This window comes from Parambassis ranga, chromosome 9, assembly GCF_900634625.1.
Source record: "Parambassis ranga chromosome 9, fParRan2.1, whole genome shotgun sequence".
Taxonomy (NCBI): Eukaryota; Metazoa; Chordata; class Actinopteri; family Ambassidae; genus Parambassis; species Parambassis ranga.
The window spans coordinates 19,161,948-19,182,538 of NC_041030.1; the positions used below are offsets into that span (position 1 = coordinate 19,161,948).

At 41.5% G+C, this 20,591-nt stretch overlaps 1 protein-coding gene across 1 annotated transcript in view; it reads left to right on the forward strand.

Annotated features, from left to right (window-relative positions):
• Nucleotides 1–6,114: 6,114 nt before the first annotated feature.
• LOC114440880 (nitric oxide synthase, brain-like) overlaps nucleotides 6,115–20,591 on the forward strand; it is a 31,344-nt gene continuing 16,867 nt past the window's right edge. The window contains exons 1-6 of the mRNA XM_028413485.1: nucleotides 6,115–6,260; nucleotides 8,948–9,724; nucleotides 12,035–12,137; nucleotides 15,706–15,843; nucleotides 19,997–20,142; nucleotides 20,385–20,547. Of these exons, the coding sequence (XP_028269286.1) occupies nucleotides 8,988–9,724; nucleotides 12,035–12,137; nucleotides 15,706–15,843; nucleotides 19,997–20,142; nucleotides 20,385–20,547 (1,287 nt within the window). The 5' untranslated portion in view covers nucleotides 6,115–6,260; nucleotides 8,948–8,987. The remainder of the gene's footprint in view (nucleotides 6,261–8,947; nucleotides 9,725–12,034; nucleotides 12,138–15,705; nucleotides 15,844–19,996; nucleotides 20,143–20,384; nucleotides 20,548–20,591) is intronic.

A 20,591-nucleotide genomic window follows, 5' to 3' on the forward strand; every position in this document is an offset into this window, starting at 1 on the left:
CTTTCACAGACCCACCCGCAGCTATGAGGGTGGGGGGTGGTGGGGATCAGCACTGATTTTACATTGTGGATCACATCAAAGGGAACTCTTTGCATCGCTGCCAGTAGGAAACCCCTGTCCTTGTCTCACATACATCCAGATCCTCTCATTTTTTTATCACCATTCTGCCTGCACTGCCCCACTTCATTACTAGCGTCTCAGCACTGCTACACAAGCAGCAAAGACAGCAGTTTCTGAGCATCAAGCACAGGGCTTTAGAAAGCCTTCACCCTTGCCTGCTTCACCTGTTTGACTAAAATTGTATTTCTTGTATGACACGGGAAAGATCACTTAATCAGGTGCTCCATTGTCATGGAAAAAGTGTGATTTTCAGGGAGGACGGTGGCTTCTAGGATGACTTCATTTTAAGAAATGGAACTCTTAAAAAGAGTTATTTCCCTGCACAATGGTCTCTGTGAAAGCTTTGTTTACTGCAGCGGAAGCACAGCGCTTTGCCAATTTCCCCACTGATTCTGGACTTTAGTTTGTTTGGTTGCATTTCATATCAAGAACATTTCTTACCACTTATCAAACTGAGCTTATTTCATGGTTTTGTTTTGGTTTTATTCTGTCATAAAGCAACCTACGCATAATACACTTTTTTTCCACATGTTCACCATGGAAACATGAACAAAAGCACAGATTCAAGTGTTCTGCATGAAACTGAAGCACAACATGTAAGAAATTATTGTAATTTGGCTCATTTTGTTTCTAAAATACTTCCTTATATTCATCATTTCCTATGATTTCATAAGCCTGTGTTCACAATTTTAAAATGGACTAGCTATTTTTTTTATTATTATTATTCATTGACAGATTGCTGGTAGCACTGGGACACATGACCACACTCTTTGAGCTATTCCTGGTCACACCCTGCAGTATGTTTTGGTTAAAAGCAGATAACATTAAACAGACCATCTGTTCCTTCAGTCTCTTGAGTTTGTAATATAATTGTACACACAGAAGCCCCAAGACCGAAGTATAGAGAAAGAGAGACGTACATCTGCCTCAAGCAACAAAAAGAAAAGAAAAAAAGACAAAATTATATAGTATGTATAGTCTGGAAAAAATCGAATAAAACTTGAATTTACAAGCTGAAAGGGAATCTTACATCTCAAACTGACAGACACAAAATGGTCTTTAGTGGCAGATGTTCCTGTTTAAACCTATAAAGTCTGCAAATTGTCATCTAAACCTCTCTGGGGTTGTTGTTGTTGTTGTTGTTGTTGTTGTTGTGCTTCACGAGGTTGGGAAGGCAAAAGATAAACTGAGAGAAAATGACAAAAAAATCAATACAACGTTCCAAAGCATTAGAAACACAGGGAAGCACGACTGTAAGTGGTTTCTCTGGAGGTTCGGAGCAGTGACATATTCAGGTATAAGTACTTATTTTGTTCACAGTGGACCCAAATAGTGTACAGTAGTATGAAACCTTTACTGTAAATTACAAGTTTATCTTAGTTGTAAAGACTTAAGAAATTGAAAGAGTTTTCTTGTCTCAACATTTGAACATGTAACATATGTAAGGTCACAGTGACCTTTGAACCCTTAATCACCCCCTCCATTCTAATCCATCCATTGTTGAGTTCAAGTGTCACATCTGAAGTTATTGATTACCCTAAAAGCTGATGACAGTTAGCTGATGAATAATGTGCCCAGGATGTTTAAATAAATCAAAATAAATAATCTAATGTTTTATCATCACTGATAATTAGTAAACTTGAAGACTTTTAAAAGTCCCAGTGTAAACTAGCTGCAGCCTCTAGGGGCCGGCTCCAAAAGCGGTCAATTCCCAAAGACTCTCTTGTTAAAATGGCCAGTTTTACAGTGGAAATAAACATGTTTACCACCTGGTACAAAAGCCGTTTTGGTCTCTGATGATAAGTTTCTGCTTTTGTGACTGTATGAAGGTGGTTTCTTTTCAAATTCACTGATTTTAGGGCTTAAAATTACACATAGTTATGCCCACACACATCAGCACCACTCATGCTCCACCTCTTTGCCTGTATTTGGAGTTTAGGCAGACTGTGATGCTGGTCTGAGCATCCCACAGAGACTCAAAACCGCTCCCCAGAAACCCATGAGTGACTGGTTCTTTAATAACAACAGTTTCTCAGCAGGTTCGTCAGCCTGTATGGTCCTAAAAGTTCTAGTCTAGTATAATCATTTGTTTACTGTTATCAACTAACGCTACAAAATGTGATTAAAATTAAAAACAGTGCTTTTATTGACTGAAACTCATTTGTTTTTATTTGCATTTATTGATTAGATGGATCCATTAACATGCAGAAACAAAGAAAAACACTATATTCATTAACAGAGCACAAGACACACATCTACCATCATTTTCTGCATCTATCTTGAAATGATTTACGTTGAAAAAATACATGCACGTCTGCAGTGCGGGAACCTCCTTCTAAATGAATTGTATAGAATGAGCTCATCAGCTCAGGGGCTGAATGCACAGCTGTATAATTTTTCAATCTAGTTGGTTCAACAAGCTGAGAGAATCGAGGAAAAGACTCTATTGAAATCTGAGAGATGTGAATTATGGTTGTTCTGTATTACATGTGTGGAGGAAGTCATCATTATACAGGCATAAAAATAGCCACGAAAACATAGCCACACACATGCATGGAATATAAATCTCTATTTCAGTCCCTTCTTGTGACTAAAAAGGCTAAGGGTGTGAGGACAAACAGGAAGAGAGAGGCATGTATAAAAAGAAACAAATGTCATTTTGACCAGGGAGTCTTAACTCTGGGCAATGTGCGACGTAACAGGGCTAAGCAGAGGCTTTGCACAGTGCTCCACATGGTGTGTGGCTTTATGAGAGGGCAGATGGTACCACTCAAGCAGGAAGTGATTGACATAATGACATGGCCGACCACGGAATGTGGGTGTGTGTGTTTGAGTGTGTGCGTGACGGTCTGTTTCTAAAGATACACCCTTAAAGTGGATTCATAGATATCTCCTTTTTGTTTCATTAAACCCACCGTGCTGGATGGTGTGTGTGTGTGTTTGTGTGTGTGTGAGACATCCAGGAACTGCACTCCGTTCAGTCTGCGTGTCGCCTCATCTATTGATAGCTGCTGTAAGGCAAAGGCCAGTCTCATCTCGTTGAGCATGAATGAATAGGCATGCACAGCTGGAAGTTGTTTTACATCTTACTGTGCAGCTAAATAAATTAATTTGTGCAAAAAAAAGCTATGTGTAGTGAACTCTTCAGTTTTATGCTTACAGTTGTGAATAATTTAATAGAATGGAATGTTGGTGCATCATTCAGGTCAGTTTTCAACCTCATGTCACATATTTGATGTAGTGTAGGACACATTTCCAAACAGCAGAATTTACATCTGGATATGGGTTCAAAACATAAACAAATTTGTCACCTGTTGGTTGAATAATCAGCCAAACAAATGCAGAGGAGGCAGGCTGAGGCTGCAGTGGCATTAGCACCCTGAGGAGAACATCCAGAAACAGAAACTGAGCTGCTGAAAAAGAAATGAAATGTGTCTTTGCTCAAATTACTCAAAAGCAACTTTACCGGAGAAACACATAAACCTTCTCTTGCAGAACATCCGAGAGGAAGTGTTTGGTATGCCACAACACAGCTGGAAAAATGTTTTATGGACTAGTAAAGCCAAGGTTCAAGTGTTCAGAAAGAACATGCAGCGCTATGGAGAGAACATCATGAATTGGGGCTACAGTACTGCTTCAGACTGAGAAGTCCACTTTTTTGTGCAGCCCAGTGATTATTGGGGGGGGGGGGGTATAATAGCCAGTAATAGCCCAGTGATTACATTTTTTTAGACTTTGATGAGGATCAGCACGTGCTGTAATGCAGAGGCAGAACACCGGGTAATTCCTGAAGGCTCACGTACACTGCACCTAAATGTCTGTGTGTCATCTGAAAGAACAATAACAGCGAAAATACAAAGAGGAGGACCCCTCTCATTTGTCTTTCAGGCCAGTTATGATAAATGGAGGTAATTATTTTCTTCTATTCTTGGGAGAACCTTAAGAAATCCTGCAAAAAAAACAAAACAAAACAAAAAATCACTTAGCACATGCAGGGAAGCAGGGCTGGAGTGACATCATTATTTATCACTATGAAACCAAGTGGGGTTGAAACAGTGCTTGAGTGTTAAAACAAATATAAGTATATTCTTGGCGATTACGTCAAGAGTGAGTGTGACCTACGTGTTGTTCTGCAACGTCACCACCTGTGAACACCTGTTTTATCCTAACTTAAAACTGTATTATTTTGCAAAGTATGTGGAAAAATAAGTGGAAAGCAAATGAAAAAGTGCATTTAGTTCAGCTGATGTTCTTGGAATAATGTGAACCGTCGTCTTATACCATTTTTTTTAAAAAATAAATCATATTTGTAAAATTATGTAAGTGTCATCCGTGGAGCCTCATGATACAATCTGCACAGAAAATGTATGTGAAAGTGTGATTTTAAATACATTTAATTTAATAAAACTTTAAATGAGTGACATCTGTGTTGTTATGTGTCAGACTTCTATGTAGACTGCTGTGTTTCTGAAGTTTTCATGTTAACCAGCTAGCTGGCCCCCTCATGTAATGCCACTTTGTACCACCAGGTGGTCTATGGAGCCAATATGGTGTCTGCCACCGTAACTCCAACAACAGATGAAGAAGAAGTATCGGAGCTGCAGGTGTTTATGTATAGTGTAGAAACTATCCAACGACAATATAGTACGATGCTGGATACGCTGCAGGGTGTGTGTTTGTTGCGGGGAGCCGGGCTTTATCACCCCGCTGTCGCAGACGTAGGGAGGCCGGGGTAATTGTTGAGCGAGGAAGCCATGTGAGAGACCGGGGCACGCCTGTGCTAGGCTAACGACTAAAACACAAACTCTATTCGGCCAGTCCATCCTTGCGTGTTTTCTCAGTGAAATAAATCGTTCTTTTTCTTTAGCAGACAGCGCGACAAAGGAGAGATACAACTTTGACCAAGTTGTTTGTGGACGGCGCCATCTTGCTACATCGACAAGCCTCGTTTTTTAGGCTATAAACAGAAAGTCTGTTTAAGCTAGCAGAAACAATAGCGACCCCTTCGGTAGAGAAAGATACTACACCTGTTTGACAGTAGACGCAGTGAGAGTGGCTCACACACCGCTGGACGTGAGTAAAATATGAAACGGCGGTTTTATTTTGAGGAGAAGATGAGTCTGCACTGCTCATAAATTTCTCATTTCTTCATTTAATTACTCCCTGGTTTAATAATGAGGTGTTGACCTTTTGAAATCATTGTTTTTTGTGCCGTGTAGTCTCATCCTCCACTGGTTCTTTCTGAGAACTGCTCCAAAAAAACACAAAAAAATTAAAAAGTAAACCTTCGTCTTCTTATGCGAAGCTTGCAGTTATGTAATTGTTAACAAGAGAACACCAAATACAGTCCAACAACCTTGTAACGATAAATATTTTACAGAAGGCCCGTTTTATAACATGGTTTTTATTTTTTATTTAACTTTTTTTTCCCCTCTGCAGTTTTTATTGTATTTTCTATAGAGGCTGATTGTTTTCATCTAACTGCTGGCAATTTGTGCTCTGCCTTTCCAAAAAAATTTAAAGAAATAATCCTTCTAAGTGATGCACAACCACTTTGGTGCAAAAATAGCTTTAAAGCAAACAAGTGTGGACTTTTGTTTTTTTAAACCCTTGCGTCAAATTCCCATCCCAGATCAACGCAGAGATGTCCGCTCCCCCTGATTAATCCGACTTAAGTGCAAGTTCGTGGAGATGACAGTGGAAGTCTGCATGCAGACTGTGGCGCTGACACACCTTGCCTCCTCTTCTTCTTCCTCTTCCTCTGAAGGCCTATACCGCAGACTCAAGAGAGGGGAGTGTGGAAATGCGAGAAGAGCACTGTTGTCGCATGCTGAGTGATGACGATAGCCCAGATAACTAAACCCACCTACAGTTCATTTAAATGCCCGCGCACGGCTCTCTCCCATCTCGTCACAGTGTCTCCCGTTGGCTTTCCATATATAAAGCGCCCCGGTGCGCGCGGAGAGGCAGAAAGAAGCATGCCTCGTCTCTAGAGAGGCAGAGCGCGCCGATGCCACTTGGAGACGTTGTTTGGATGCAAGACCTGTGCAGCCGCTGCTGAGAAGGAAACGCAGGAGCGCAGGAGTTTTACCCCAAGTTCACTGCAGCAGGTCGTTGTGACAGCGACCTCGTTCTCAGGGGTGAGTTGTTGTTTTAATTCACTGTGTTGTGTGTGTGTGTGTGTTTTTGCGCATTCCGCTGGTGGGTGAGGGCGAGGAGCTTTGAGGATGCATTTCTAAACTAATGTGAGTTATTATTTGGAGGAAAAAAATCTGCAGATGCTGAAGTTTGCAGCGTTATTTGGTGCTTTTGTTTCCAGTTAAAGTGTCAGGCGAACTTGTTGCTAAGAGAAATGGGCAACACAGTAAATTCATGATCGGAGAGAACATCTTGTGCATTTTTTGTCGATTGCATTCATGCCAATAAGGAGATCAGTGCAAAAAGGAATTTAAAAAAATGAGAGATGATTATCAATTATACTGAGCTTCTTTATAAGTTAACACTGTTTTACAGGAATTTCACCACGACATTGGGTTTTATTTCTTTGTAAATCTTGTTCTTCTCTCGGCTTCAGCTCAGCTCCGCAGTTCTGCGCTTAGACTTCTTTTGACCGCAAGAATCAGTGAAGAGCGGCATTTTCGTGCATAAATACAGAAACCTGTGTTTTTTGTGCCGCCGCAGTGAAGGTGTAGATGTGAAACTTGACCGTTTGGCTTCTTTTTTGCTGTTGTTGCATGCTGTGTGATGTCAGTACCCGAAATAACTAAGCTCACCTGTTTGTTGGGTTGACGCACGACCGGATTAACCTATTAATCTGATTGAAAAAATGCAGCTCGGTGCTTATTATCACTCCCACATCATGCATTACTGTACGTGCATTGTTTATGCACGCTGGAGCTGATAAGGTTCTCATTAACGAGAGGCTATAACCTGTTGGAATAGTGCAACCTATACAACCACTTATTTTAGTGCAACTTCATGTGTGCGCACAAAAACAATCACGCTGTCCAAACTATTTTGACGCACGTTGCTTCTACAAAGGCCACAGAAGTCAGACATCTGTGTTTCAAATCATCAGCAAGAAAATCCACGAATTGAAGAATAAATAATGTGTTTATTTGTCTTGAAGGAACATCCATTTCTTGCCAATCAGTTGCCACGTGGTGCCAATAAGTAGCTCGCTTTGCAGAGTCAATATTTAAAGACAGTTATCTTCGCACCGTCCCTAAAAAGGACTTGCACATGCCGAGCACATCTCTACATCCATTTCTACACGCGTTATTGGCAATTTCTCATCTTAGTAGGGTGCAGCTACAAAGAGTGGGGATTAAAGGGCCGCTTATATAAGTTATTCCTGCGCCTCGGGGCAGTTCAGCCAATTTTTATTAAAAAGAGTGCCACTTTCACCTGTAACGCCACGGAGTGAAGCCCTGACCCCGTGAATGGTGTGACAGGCAGATCATAGATGTGATGATGGATTGGCTGAATTATAAGACTTTTTTTTTTTAATAAGACAAGCCTCACAGACAGTGATACCTGTGAAACCCTCTTTGAATTGTCGCTGGAATGATGCGTGGAGACGGACAGCGTTCAGGTGCTGATGTGCAGGCGGAGCGCTGACCTTGGTGCTGAACGGCTCCGGCTATGCGCACCGTGCCTCAGCCTCCGCCAGCCCGCCTGCCTGCCCGCCTGCCTGCCCGCCTGCCTGCCCGGCAGCCAGCGTACAGCGCTGAAACAGGCGCACAGGGCGAGCTCCACTTGTGTTTACATTCCAGGCGACGCCACCTACGCGGCCAGGATGCAGCGATTTCAAAGAATAACTAACACCTTGTAGTGGCTTTGCATCAAACGAAAGTAAAACGCTTTACTGACTGGCAAACGGGACATGAGTGGGTTTTTGTGTGTGTGTGTGGTAAAGTTCATTTAAAGTGCAGAGACAATAAAGCGTGGGGTGGAGAAATAGGACTTAAGCAGCACAAGCAGCTGGAGGATTGGCTGGAGTCCACTGTGTTTTTGTTACTGTTACTGTTGTCATTATGCAAAGACATGTGCAAGCATATAAGAGAAGACACTTAACTCTGAGCGCACCTACAGCAATATTCAAAGTCTGCTCTTCTAAGCCACTTGCATGCTCAGTATTGCAAACAGTTCTGTTTAAGCATAACATGAATATGTCTGAGATTTCAAGGCCAGTGTGACACCTAAAGCATTGTTGATGAGGAAATCCAGTGGCGGAGGAAAGGAGACTGAATCTAATGTAAACATGCTGCAGTCCAACAAACACATGAATGTATTACTGTGTAAATTATATGATTTTATCGCTATTCCTGCCTTGTTAACTAACAGTTGTGCTCTCTCTTTTGTTCCATGTTGCTTCTTCTTCATTTAATATCTGTTAAATTTAAAGCAAGACAGAAGTAGCTCCATTTATTAATAGATGCTTGTTCTTGTTCCACCACTGGAGAAAACAGTGGCTCAGCATGAAGTGTGACGTACCTGTCTATACTTTTAATATTTGCCTTAAACAACATTAGCTTGTGTCAATGCTGTGATGTAGATACTGAGGATCACAGAGGTGTGAGCAGGTCTGATTAGCTGGATAGCGTTTTTTTCACGTTCGTGACAGTGTTTTGCATGTGTAGCTCAACAGGGCTTAATGATCTGTGTGACATTACCTTCTCAAAAACACTCAGCTTTAATGAGTCACATACCCTCTTTGACTGATGTTAAATCAACACACTGTAAACAAGGTAATTTCCTACAAAACTAATAGACTTTTTTTTCTCCTCCCCCTCCTCCTTTTCTTTTTTTTCCTGTCGCTTTTCAGAAACATCCCTGGGGACACGCATAGACACGCACGCAAACACATGCAATCACACACAGGCACCATGCAGGAGTCAGAGCCTACAGTGTGCCAGCTGCAGCCCAACATCATCTCTGTGCGCCTTTTCAAGAGAAAGGTTGGCGGTCTGGGCTTTCTGGTGAAGCAGAGGGTGTCCAAGCCACCTGTCATTGTGTCAGACCTCATTCGAGGAGGAGCAGCAGAGGAGTGTGGCCTGGTGCAGGTGGGCGACATTGTGCTGGCTGTCAACAACAAGCCCCTGGTGGACCTGTCTTATGAACGTGCCCTGGAGACACTAAAGAATGTGCTGCCTGAGAGCCACGCAGTGCTGATCCTTCGTGGGCCAGAGGGCTTCACCACCCACCTGGAGACCACCCTGTCAGGAGATGGCCGCCAGCGCACAGTAAGGGTCACGCGCCCCACCTTTCCGGCGTCAAAGTCTTACGAGCACTGGTCCCCTCTCAGCGCGTACAGCCCCGGGCAGCAGGTCAACAAGGAGCCCCAACTCCGAGCCATTGAGAACCTGTCCTCTCCGTCCATCACCCAGGCCCTCCTGCAGAGGGGAGGGATGCAGGGCCAGGACCCCCTACTGATGAGGGATGGGGGCCGTGGAGCTCTCCTGTTCAACGGGGTGGAGGAGAACAATGAGTTGCTAAAGGAGATTGAACCAGTGCTGCGCCTCATCAAAAGCAGCAAAAAGGAGATCAATGGAGAAGGCCAGAGGAATGCTGGGAGAAGGGACGTCGAGATTCAAGTGGCCTGGTAATTTGCGATGAGATACCACTTTATTGATCCCTTAGTTGAAGTGTGTCCCCAGCGAGAGTTGCAGTTAGATACCAGACAGAATTAGAATCAGGTTTTAGGTGAAGGACTCTTTAAGATGGTGGTTATTGGCTGATACAAGTAGCTGCACCTGCTCCTGTGATTGAATGTATCCTTATTCACTCTGCCACCCTGCAGCCTCTGACACATCTGTGTTACATTAGCTGTTATAGACAGGCTCTCTTTCTCATTCACCTAATATGACTCAGTGTACAGTGCCAAGTAATTACTGTCTGCATGCTGGTCTCTACCAAAGCCTCACCTAAAATGAAATTACTTAAAATATTCTTCATAACCAACGAGCTGCTTTGTTATAGGCAAACTTTATTTTTTCAAGTATTTCTTTAGCTTCAGAGTTTAGTTTAAAATGTTATTGAAAACTGATTAGCATATGTCAGAATGTCATTTTAATGTGCATTCATTTCAGGAAGTTTTGCTTCATTAGCATGGGATGTTGGCCTCTGTATTAATGTGACATTGTCGATCCCAATTAGCAGTGAGCAACAGAACGCTTGTCATGAAGTTGTCATTCTTTATCAGCTTGCAGGAGCCAAACTTTTCCCTCACGAGCATCCTCTCTTGGGTGTAGAGGTCAGACTCTTGCTTCAGCAAGAAAGTAGAAGAAGTGTGAAATTGGCAACAGTTTACGTCTTTTTTAAGATTTAATGAGGAAGACTGTCAAATGTTAGAGTGCTTGTAGTTTGTTTAAATGTCCACTTTGGTCCAGTTTTTTTTTTCACCAGGCTTTTCTGAGTCAGAGCCAATATTCCATCCTCGACTTCTGCCTAAACGGTCTGCACAGTGTACTGTTGTTATTGGCGTCTCAGTTATCTACCATTGTACTCCCACAACCAATTGAAATGAAATTGAGACTACAGTCTCCTTGAATCAATATCTCATTCTTGACCAACCCATGCACATCCCCCTCTCTTTCATAAATACCCTTTGAGTGATTCATTGCTTTCTAGGGAGACATATGTTTATGAACATTATAGTCTTGCTAACATGCTCTTAGGACAGTCTAAAAACATGCTGACATTTGTTCAGCACTGGATAATTTAATCTTTATGAGGACATCTAAAGAGAAAGGTTACCGTGAAGACAATAATCAATAATATATGTAATCTCTAGGTACATTTTTGTAGTTACGTCTTTCCAGTTGCCCCTCAATGACTATTTTGCCAGGAATAGAAAGCACATTTTAACCAATGTTGCTTGTTTTTTTAGAGGAGAGGAGGCAATAATTTCACAATTCAGCACAAGGCCAACAACAAGCTGATGACAAATGACACACACAACTTCTCTCATTGTTTCTGCATGTTTGAACTCCGCCTCTGAAATGTGGTGGATGAATATGCTCTAACTAAAGAGATACAGTGTGACAGGGAGTGTGAAAGGGAAAAGGGATGCCTGTAAGGATTTACAATTAGCATGGGCACGTGCTTGTGAGGATATGGGGGGGGGGGGGGGGGTGAGTGTGAAAGACTGTTTGTGTGTGGGCGTTTTTTGCAAAATGCGAACTTGAAATCAGATGAGGGATGAGTTTGCTGTTTATTCACATCTCGGGTGGTTTGCCACAGTGGCAGCTCAGGGGTCTCCCCTCCCCCTTGGTTCTCATTCACTCTCTTAGGAACACTTCGGTACACATCTCTCACTTGTTCCTTTTATCTTTTAAGGGTTTGTATATAAATGTGAATTATTTTAGGAAAGATTGTTTAAGCAAGCTGTAAACACGTACTTCAGATGCAAACAAGTGAACCTGTGGTAACATTTAAATGTGGCACGATTACATGAACAGCTGAAAAGTGTTTATTTTTTAGATTTGAAGACAATAAACTTTCAAAATGGGTCAAAGAAACATTTTTGTGACATAAAACCCATTCTAAAATATGGCTCTCCTCTCATGTAGTGAGGATTTCTTGATCTTTGTTCTAATCAGGGACATTTGGTCCCTCTGCAGCACTGAAACATATGCCTCTCTATGCTCTCTATGTCTTAAACTGAGAAATCCCTATGTGGGTGTGCAGAGCCTGTAGAAATTGTGCAGGGTTTCCTGATTTAACAGTATTTTGGAGAGTGTACAAGTCTATGCTTAATTTATGAATTTGAAAAAATGGAAGAAAGGAGCCTTGTCTATGTGTGTGTCTGTGTGTGTGCATGGTTTGGCAGGGGTTTTAACTGGAAACGAAAGGCTTGTTTGCACCAGGTGCGAGTTCACACTCTTGACAGTAAATTGTGTATGACTTCTAGGGACCTTGGCGTGGGAAATGGCACGTCCCCACAGCTGGCGCCAGATAACGACAGAATGCTGGAAAACATGCCGGTGGCACTCCACAACGCTGACACTGAAAAGGTAAAACAAAACCATCGCTCAAACCTTGAGGTAATTTAGAGTTAAAGAGATCATGTGCAAGCATTCGCTTGTCCATCTCCTCTCTGCATGATCAATGACTTGAAAACCCTTTGCCCTTTATTGTGTGCACAAGTGCTCATGAGCAGGCTTGTGATACTTTGCAGCTGTGGATCCATGGTTGCCTTTGCCTGTCTGACACTATAATCCACACTATCAGCCCATTGCATGCTTTTAGAAACCGAGCACGCACATCTGTGTTGCTTCTTTGCACATTGTAATAAAGCCTTAAGATCCTATCACCTCACCTCTAGGCATTAGATCCTTCCGGTAGCAAGCTGTTGCTGCATTAAATCCAGCTTATGTTTTTCCGCGCGGGTCTGGTCACAGGTCTGAGTGTCTGTGTCACAGATAATGTCGTAATCTGCACGTGGTCTGTGTTACCCACCCACTCCTGACGTCGCTCGAGCCCCCATCAATAGGACCGGATGGGGCAAAATGATTCCAGGAGGCCTAATGAATGCGTGCAGCTGCTGATCCGTCTCTCTCCATCAAATTGATCCAGCCTCTCAGACCTGCAGAGAAGAGAGTGATAATGTGGATGTTTGTGAGAATGTATGTATGACAGTGCTTGACAGCAGTTAAGGGTGGATATGTATATATATATATATATAAAGAGCTGAGAAGCCATGTGTCCACCCTTGTTCTGTGGAGTTTTTCAGCTTGAAGAAGCTTGTAAGGAAGTGGCGTCAGTGTGTGTCCATTCTACTGACTCGTGTAGCAAGTAGTTCCCCTGCAGGCATTTTTCTAGCTGCTGACTTTGATGGCTCACTGCTAAGTATTTAATTTGACATGCGTATATTAGACATCTGAGTTCATTAAAACACAAGTAAAATGGTTTCAGAATTTTTTTAACTACATGGATTTCAAGTGACACTTTGATGGCCTGCAAATTAGGATTGTCCAGGTGCCTTCAGCTCGAGCTTCTGCTGCTGCATAATTTCATGTTAAATAAGCTTATTGCAGAGGAAAGATGACAGCATGTTCTGTCACATACCATCAGCTAGTGAGTTCTGGAGGAGCCACCTTTGATGATCCTCAGAAAGGAGGAAATATGTCGGGAGTCTCCTTCTATTCCTTCTTTTTTTTGCATGATTTGGGTTAATCATCACTGAATAGGGTATCATTTGTCAAACCTGCACTTTACTTGTCTTCGAAATCTTGACTACACTTTATAAATATTTAATGGATTTTTTTCTCCATTTCTCAGGCTGTCAGTCTCACTTTCCACTGTTTCCATTCCTCCATCTACCCCCCGTCTTCAGCTCATCATCTACATTTCCCATCAGAAGTTTTAATTCATGGGCGGATGTGTCTTTTTTCTTCATAACTCTATTTTCTAGAAAGACGCCCAAATATGACATTATCTTCATCAGATTAGCTTCAATTATCCTCATTCCCAGCACCATGGATCCTTCCTTCTGTTACACCCAGACCTTATTCTTAGCATTGCGTTACTTTGATGGGTGCAATCGGTGCTTACACATGGATTAAGTGCACATATGTGACATTTAAACAAGACACTCACAGTATGCACCTGCAAGTGCCAATGGGGTTTGTCTAAGTAAGCAACTGTGCAGGTGCTATGCCTTTGAAGCTTTTATGTTTATGGACTGTATTAGTGTCATGTCAACCACTCAAAATCCTTGCAATTAAAAAAGGAAACTGATCACACGATGCAGTTGTGCAGACTGAAACGCCAGCTGTTGTTGGCAGATTTTATCAGCTGTAGGCAGCTAGCTAATTAGCTCCATGGGTTGGATAAAAATGCAGTTTCCACCTGACTTCTTAGTTTAAATGCCTCCGAATCCAACAAAGAGCCAGGCAGTGCACTCCCACAGAGTTTGCTGTCACCATACGTCTTATGGCAGTTATCCACAATGTCATTTTTAGACATTTTTAGGAGCCTCCTGAGAGATTTCTTTATTAATTTTTGTATCCATGGATGAGACCTGGAGCCACTTGAAGTCACCTAAGTTAACTGGTTGACTTCTTGGTGCACATCTTGGGCACTACTCATGTGCAGAAACTAGTTATATCATCAGATATATGATATATATCATATCATATTAGGGCAGCAGTGTCTCAGTGGTAGAGCAGGGTTGTCCAATAACTGGAAGGTTGGTGGTTCGATCCCAACTCCTCCCTAGTCATTGTTGTGACACTTAAGCAATTTCCCTGATGGGATTATTATCAGACTAAGTGTGTAAATGTAGAAGGACTGGCCCCACTGTCTACTTACCTTCACAGAAATCTAATACATATATTAACTGACCTTTTGTGTGCATATCAAAGGTTAATTGGACCATCTGTGCACAATCATAATTCATTCCCATTATCTTCTTACCCTCAATTGTTATTTTTTAAAATATATTTTCTTCTCCTCGTCGACATTTCAAACTTGCAGCGGTGCAGATGTATAAAAATAAAGTACACTGACATTTACAGCCTGTTCATATAAACAGGATTCTCTGAAACCTGCATGTGACATTAATAAAAAAGTGACATTCTTAAATGTAAATGCCAAAGCTGTCTACAGGTCCGTGAGCGACCAGCGTTTAACTTCCAGTAATACACAACTGCTCTGCGTATTATGTCAGAACACTGTAAATTCTCCGCAAGTGATTTTCTTTGCTTGTATGACAGAAAGTCTGTTTAAGGTCCAATGATCATTCTTCCTATCCACAACCTCGATGATGACCGTGTGTCACATCGGAGCCGTCGAATCAGGGAGAGGGAGAGCACTCGAGAACTAAGCTATTTACTCTTTGTGTGTTTGAAATCAGATTCAATTCAGACCTCCTCTGCTGTTCGAGAGGATGCAAAATGACAATGACCGGTGTGACACTGTTGGTATTCTTCTCCCTGGCGAGCACCATGATTGTGTCACTGTTGTTCAAAAGCTGCAACACTGTATGATTTAACAAAGCTGTGGGAGATGATGAAAGAGCTTCCAAGGTGTTCGATTGATTAGTCTTTGGCAATCACTCGGCGCCTTTCTCCAGCAACACTTACCGTTGACTTTGGGGTTAAATTGCAGCCATTCATCAGTCAATAGCTACCGTATTGGAAAACCCAGTGAGCCAGGAGTTAGCTTGCCACCAGCCTGCTGTTAAATGCTGATTGCCATTATCCTGCAGTGGAAAGTAAAACAGGAATGGAGGAAAGAGTGAATGCAAACGGTTGCTGTGAATACTGTGGGTCTGTGTGAGAGAGAGACTTAAGCACAATGCCAAACCGATTTTTCCTTCAGACTAAGGAGCTGAAGTGAAAAAGCCAGCTGGAATACTTGGAGATATTATCCATTTTGTTCTTATCCTAAATTTTCTCAGTTGTTACACTTCCTGGCAGCAGGAGGGCTGTGTCATTTTACCCCAGTATGACTTCTAGTCATAAACAACTTGCTCAGCTTGCACCAAAATTGTTACAGAGGTCAGAACCTATTAGCCAGATACACTACAAAGGCATAAAAGTAATGACTCATATGTAAATGTCTGTGTGCTCTTTGCAGCCTTCAGCGCAGGGCAGGACCTCTCCTATTAAGTCCTTGCAGAATGGCAGCCCCTCCAAATGCCCTCGCTTTTTAAAGATCAAGAACTGGGAGACTGGCACCATCTACAGCGACATACTCCACCACAGCTCCAGCAAGGTAAGGCAATTCAAAACATGTCCAATTAGGAGTCTGCTGCACCAGTTACAGTTTACAGTACAATTTGTCACTGAGGCAACTGTGCCCTGGAAGGAATGAGAAAAATTTTGATGTCTGGGTTTATAAGTGGTGTTTTTTTTTTTTTTTTCTGACACCTTTCACTGAATCTAAATGGATTTGCACTATATACACCAGGTGACCCAAAAAATATAGAACACCTGTATGATGCAATTGTAATGCAATCCAGTGTCCCTGCATCCAGCCCTGCAAGCTCCCTCGTTTAGACTCCACAGGGCTGAAGAGAAATATACTGATTATTATTAATATTCTGACTGGTTTAATTAGCTAATTAATTAATTTTTTACTGTGTAAATACTCTGACAAACACAATTTCCTGCACATTTTTGTGCTGTAAAACTGTAAAAACAACAGAAAGAACTGAGCAGACATACTATCATTCAAAGTGACCACTCCTCAATTATACGTAACTTTAAAGCATTAAATAATTTATTTAAAAATCTGCCTCCATACAGTCACAAACAAACAAACAAACAAAAAAAGTAAATTATCCATCGAGACCAAAAGTATTTTTGTACCATTTTTTTTTCTACTGTAAAGAGGGTCATTTGAACGTGGAGGCTTATATGTGTTCATTTAAGGCCACCCCCTCAAGTGGCCATTTGCAATACTGCAGTTTTTGGCACTTTCATGTTTAGCCTGGAGGAAACTATCATGACAAATGTTAGACGGCCACAGAAAGCCACAGACCTGCAAAGCTTTCACACATTAGGCCCCCTAACAAAGGTGAAAGAGGTGATATATGAAATCTGTGACCTCAAAGATGCTGATAAACATGAAATAAAATGCTTCGGTTGACTGAACAAACATTTAGCCTGCAGAATTACCGATACATAATTTGCAAGTCAAATAGATCGGAGCAATAATGGCACAGCGTGGCGCGCATTTTCTCTGCTTCTCACTAACTAGTCATACATTAGAGAGCTCTTGCCTGAGCCTTGGGTGATTCAGCTCATTACTACTTAGTGGGAGAGGGTTACAGATGAATCTGTGTAAGAATCGACATATCACTGTCATATGGTATAGACAGAGCACACATGGTCATATAGTGACTCACATAGTCATACAGTGACTCAGTGTTTTAGACAACAGTGGTGAGAAATCTATTGTGTGACGTTTAGTGGATATTTTTACCACAAATGTGTCTGACACATACATGACTAGCCTGACAAATGTATCCATCCATTATCAGTTTCCTCTCTATGTTGTGGACACATATTTTAATAGTGAACAGTAAATAGAGTAGAGATTTCTTGGACTTTGTTTTTTTTTGAGCTAATGGTTCAATGTCATCATAATAACTCACTAACTTGTTTAGATAATTTTCTGTTGTGGACATTATGTCCAAAAGTGGACCACCACATGTATTTTTCTCCTCATTACCACTGGTTATAATAAACAGTGTACAGTGGCGTCCAAAAGCCTTTAGATATATAGAATGTTTGAGGATTCAGAAATTCAATAAGCTTCAAGAATAATATTTTAGTTTTCTAGGTTTATAGAACTTGAGGCATCTCTGTGGCGTTGGACGCTTTTTGCTCCTAAGATTTTAGTTTTCCTTGAGGTGCATCCTTCCAATAAAGCAGACGACATTCACTCTTTTGATTGCCTCATCAGAGCCTTGTTCAAGATAATTAACCTGCTTAGGGCTGTGTGTGTCTTTGTAGCGTTGTGGGAAACATGGCATCAAAAAGGAAAGACAGGCTGTGTGTCTAAAGACATCTCACCTTTCACTGAAGTGTGATGTAATAATTTGTTTTATTAAAATGAGAGCAAACTGCCAGGATTAGTGGTCCCTGGTGTCATTATTGGCTCCAAACAATGAGATTTTTCTTTTAGGGGGAAGGAGAGTGTGGCATAAAAAAAGATAAATAGTATAAGCAACAAAAACTTTTTGGTGCTAAGACACCAATAACACCTCCTCTTGATACATTTTCCTGTTCATCCCTTAGCTGCTCCTCCCATCCATTTGTTCCATTTTTATCATGCAGACAAAGTTTCTTCCTCTAGTTAGTAAGCCAGTCTACCAGCACAAGGTGAGCCCCTCTGTTTAAGCATTCACCCTCCAAAACACTGCAGCCATTTGTAAACAGCAAACAGCAGCCTAATTATTTTTGGTGACTTATCGGACAGGCTGCCGTGTGCATCCCAATGAATGGCCCCATAATAGCATCTTCAGATTTATTATATATATCACAGACGCCGCTGTATTCGAAGATGATCCGTCTTTTTCGAAAAGGACAGCTGGCTGGCATGAATGCCCAGAGCAGTGTGATGAGCGGACGTGCTGGAGCACGAGTGATGCCTTTGTTTTATTTTTAACGCTCTACTCATCCATTTCCTCCTTTTTTTTTTTTTACTCCATCACCTCTTGCTCTTTTTGTTTTTCTGTCTCATCTTCTTGTTGTGCTTGCTTGTTGTCAATTATCTTTTCTCGGCTTCATTTCAACTTTGTTTTCTTCGGTGTTTTCTGACATCCTCACCCGATTTACTGTCCTGTGTTGTTGTTGTTGTTTGTTAAAGTTTTTGGCCACACTGCTGGTCCATGCTTGAGTATTTGGACAGTGGAAGTGGGTTGTTCAGTGTACCAAGCCAATTCTAGCACCGCTGGGGTCATTGTCAAATTTCCTGTTCGACTGCACGCCTTCGCTAACGTTCCTGTTATCCGTTCTTACTCACTCATTCGCTCTCTAAGCTGGTGAAGGCAAACCAAAGTGACAGCAGGCTTCAACTCTAATCATATTAAACTGACCACACAAGGATGCTCGGAGCTATGAGCAATTTTCTCCTTCAGTCTGTCTGTTTTATCATATTTTGTCTTTCCTTCTCGCTCTTTCCTGTCACAGTTTAATGGAAGGAATCCAGTCTATGACTCACTCACTTACTCATTCATTAACACGCGTGCCAGCTATGTGTGAGTGATATAGTGAAAGAAGATGTAACACTTTTATGTTAACAACTTATTCAGTCAATGACTAAAATTAATTAAGTAGAATTGAAAATATTATAGTGAAAGCATGTGCACCAAAGGTGTGTTGTTGGCTTATTGTGTGGCTTTTGGGAGTTTCTGTCAGAGCTGCTCATAATTTGATATTTTATAAGGTCCTTGATTATGAAACATCTTTACATAGGCATGGCGTGTGAAGTGTTAACACGGTCTGTTAAAAGGGCAAAAGAGGTGTACTGATAATTCACAGCAGTTAAAGCTAAAAAATAAAAGAATAAGGAGAGGAAAATAAAGTTTTTTCCCTTATCTGGGTCTCCTTTCAGGACATAGCCATTCAAAATAAACACTGGCTGAAGGTTAATATGATAAACTTTTCCTTTGGTAAATAACCATTCAGGACTAACACAGAGATGAATGCTGAAGATAAGTAGACAAGAATCTAGAATGTGCTTCCAAGTTAAGGGAAACTAATTAATGCTGCTTATTAAGTACACAAACGACATGATTCAATTATGGAAACAATATGCAGTGGGTGGTGTAGTGCCAACCTCCGTCCTCATGGTGTTTTAACCTGTATTCCTCTGTCTCTTCTTTACTCTATTTGTCGCCGGCATCGCTTCTTTTTGAAACTCCTTTTTTTTCAGGTACATTTTGCTCTTCAGGCCATTCCAAATACTGTGAGCTGCAGCAGCACGGTCAAAATGTGAAAGGATCTGTGTAAAATCCAGTTTCACGGTTCCATCCAGCCTTTTCATCAAATGACTGAAATCATAAAAATTCTCCTCACAACATAGATGAGTTCATTTATTCATTCTCAGTTTATTTTTCCATTCTCACCTTTGCACCTCGCGGCAATACTAAATGAGGAAATGTTTTTCGGGGCGTTTTTTACTCTCCATAAAACATCTTGCTATTAAGAAAAAAAAAACTGTTGCAGGAGAAGATGACAAGCTAACACCCAAGGAAGGTCAACAACATAGAATAATTCTGAAGCTTTCATCAATTTCCGAAGTTTTTTAATAACATTTGCTCGTTGCTCGATTTTTGATGCCTTTTACATATACATATATTACCACAAATTACCATTTTAAAATTTAATATGTATATATTGTTTTTGTCTTTTTATAGAGGCCAATCTGCACTGAAAATGTGTGCATCGGCTCCGTCATGACGCCCAACCAGCACATCCGCAAACCAGATGAAGTCAGGACCAAAGAGGAGCTTCTTACACTGGCCACTGACTTCATAGACCAGTACTACACCTCCATCAAAAGGCAAGCGCAGCCAGTACTCATCAGCAACATTGTGTGGAACAGATAGGTGGATTGAAGGGTGGTTATGCCAGCATATTGCTGCATGCAGAGAACAATACAATGTGCTTCAAGCAGCAATTACTTGTTTAAACAATGCAGTTCTAGGAGGGCACGACTGTGTTCCTCTTGAAACATTATATTATCCAGGGATATGAGTAGAACACACCCGCATATGATCATAAGACCCTGCACCCTGCTTACAGGTATGGGTCTAAGGCCCATGTGGACAGGCTGGAGGAGGTGACCAAGGAGATTGAAGCTTCAGGAACTTATCAACTGAAAGACACTGAGCTGATCTATGGAGCCAAGCACGCCTGGAGGAATGCTGCCCGATGTGTGGGAAGGATCCAGTGGTCCAAGCTACAGGTATGCCTGAAGTACTTCCTGTGTCATTCATTTGTTGTAAAAAT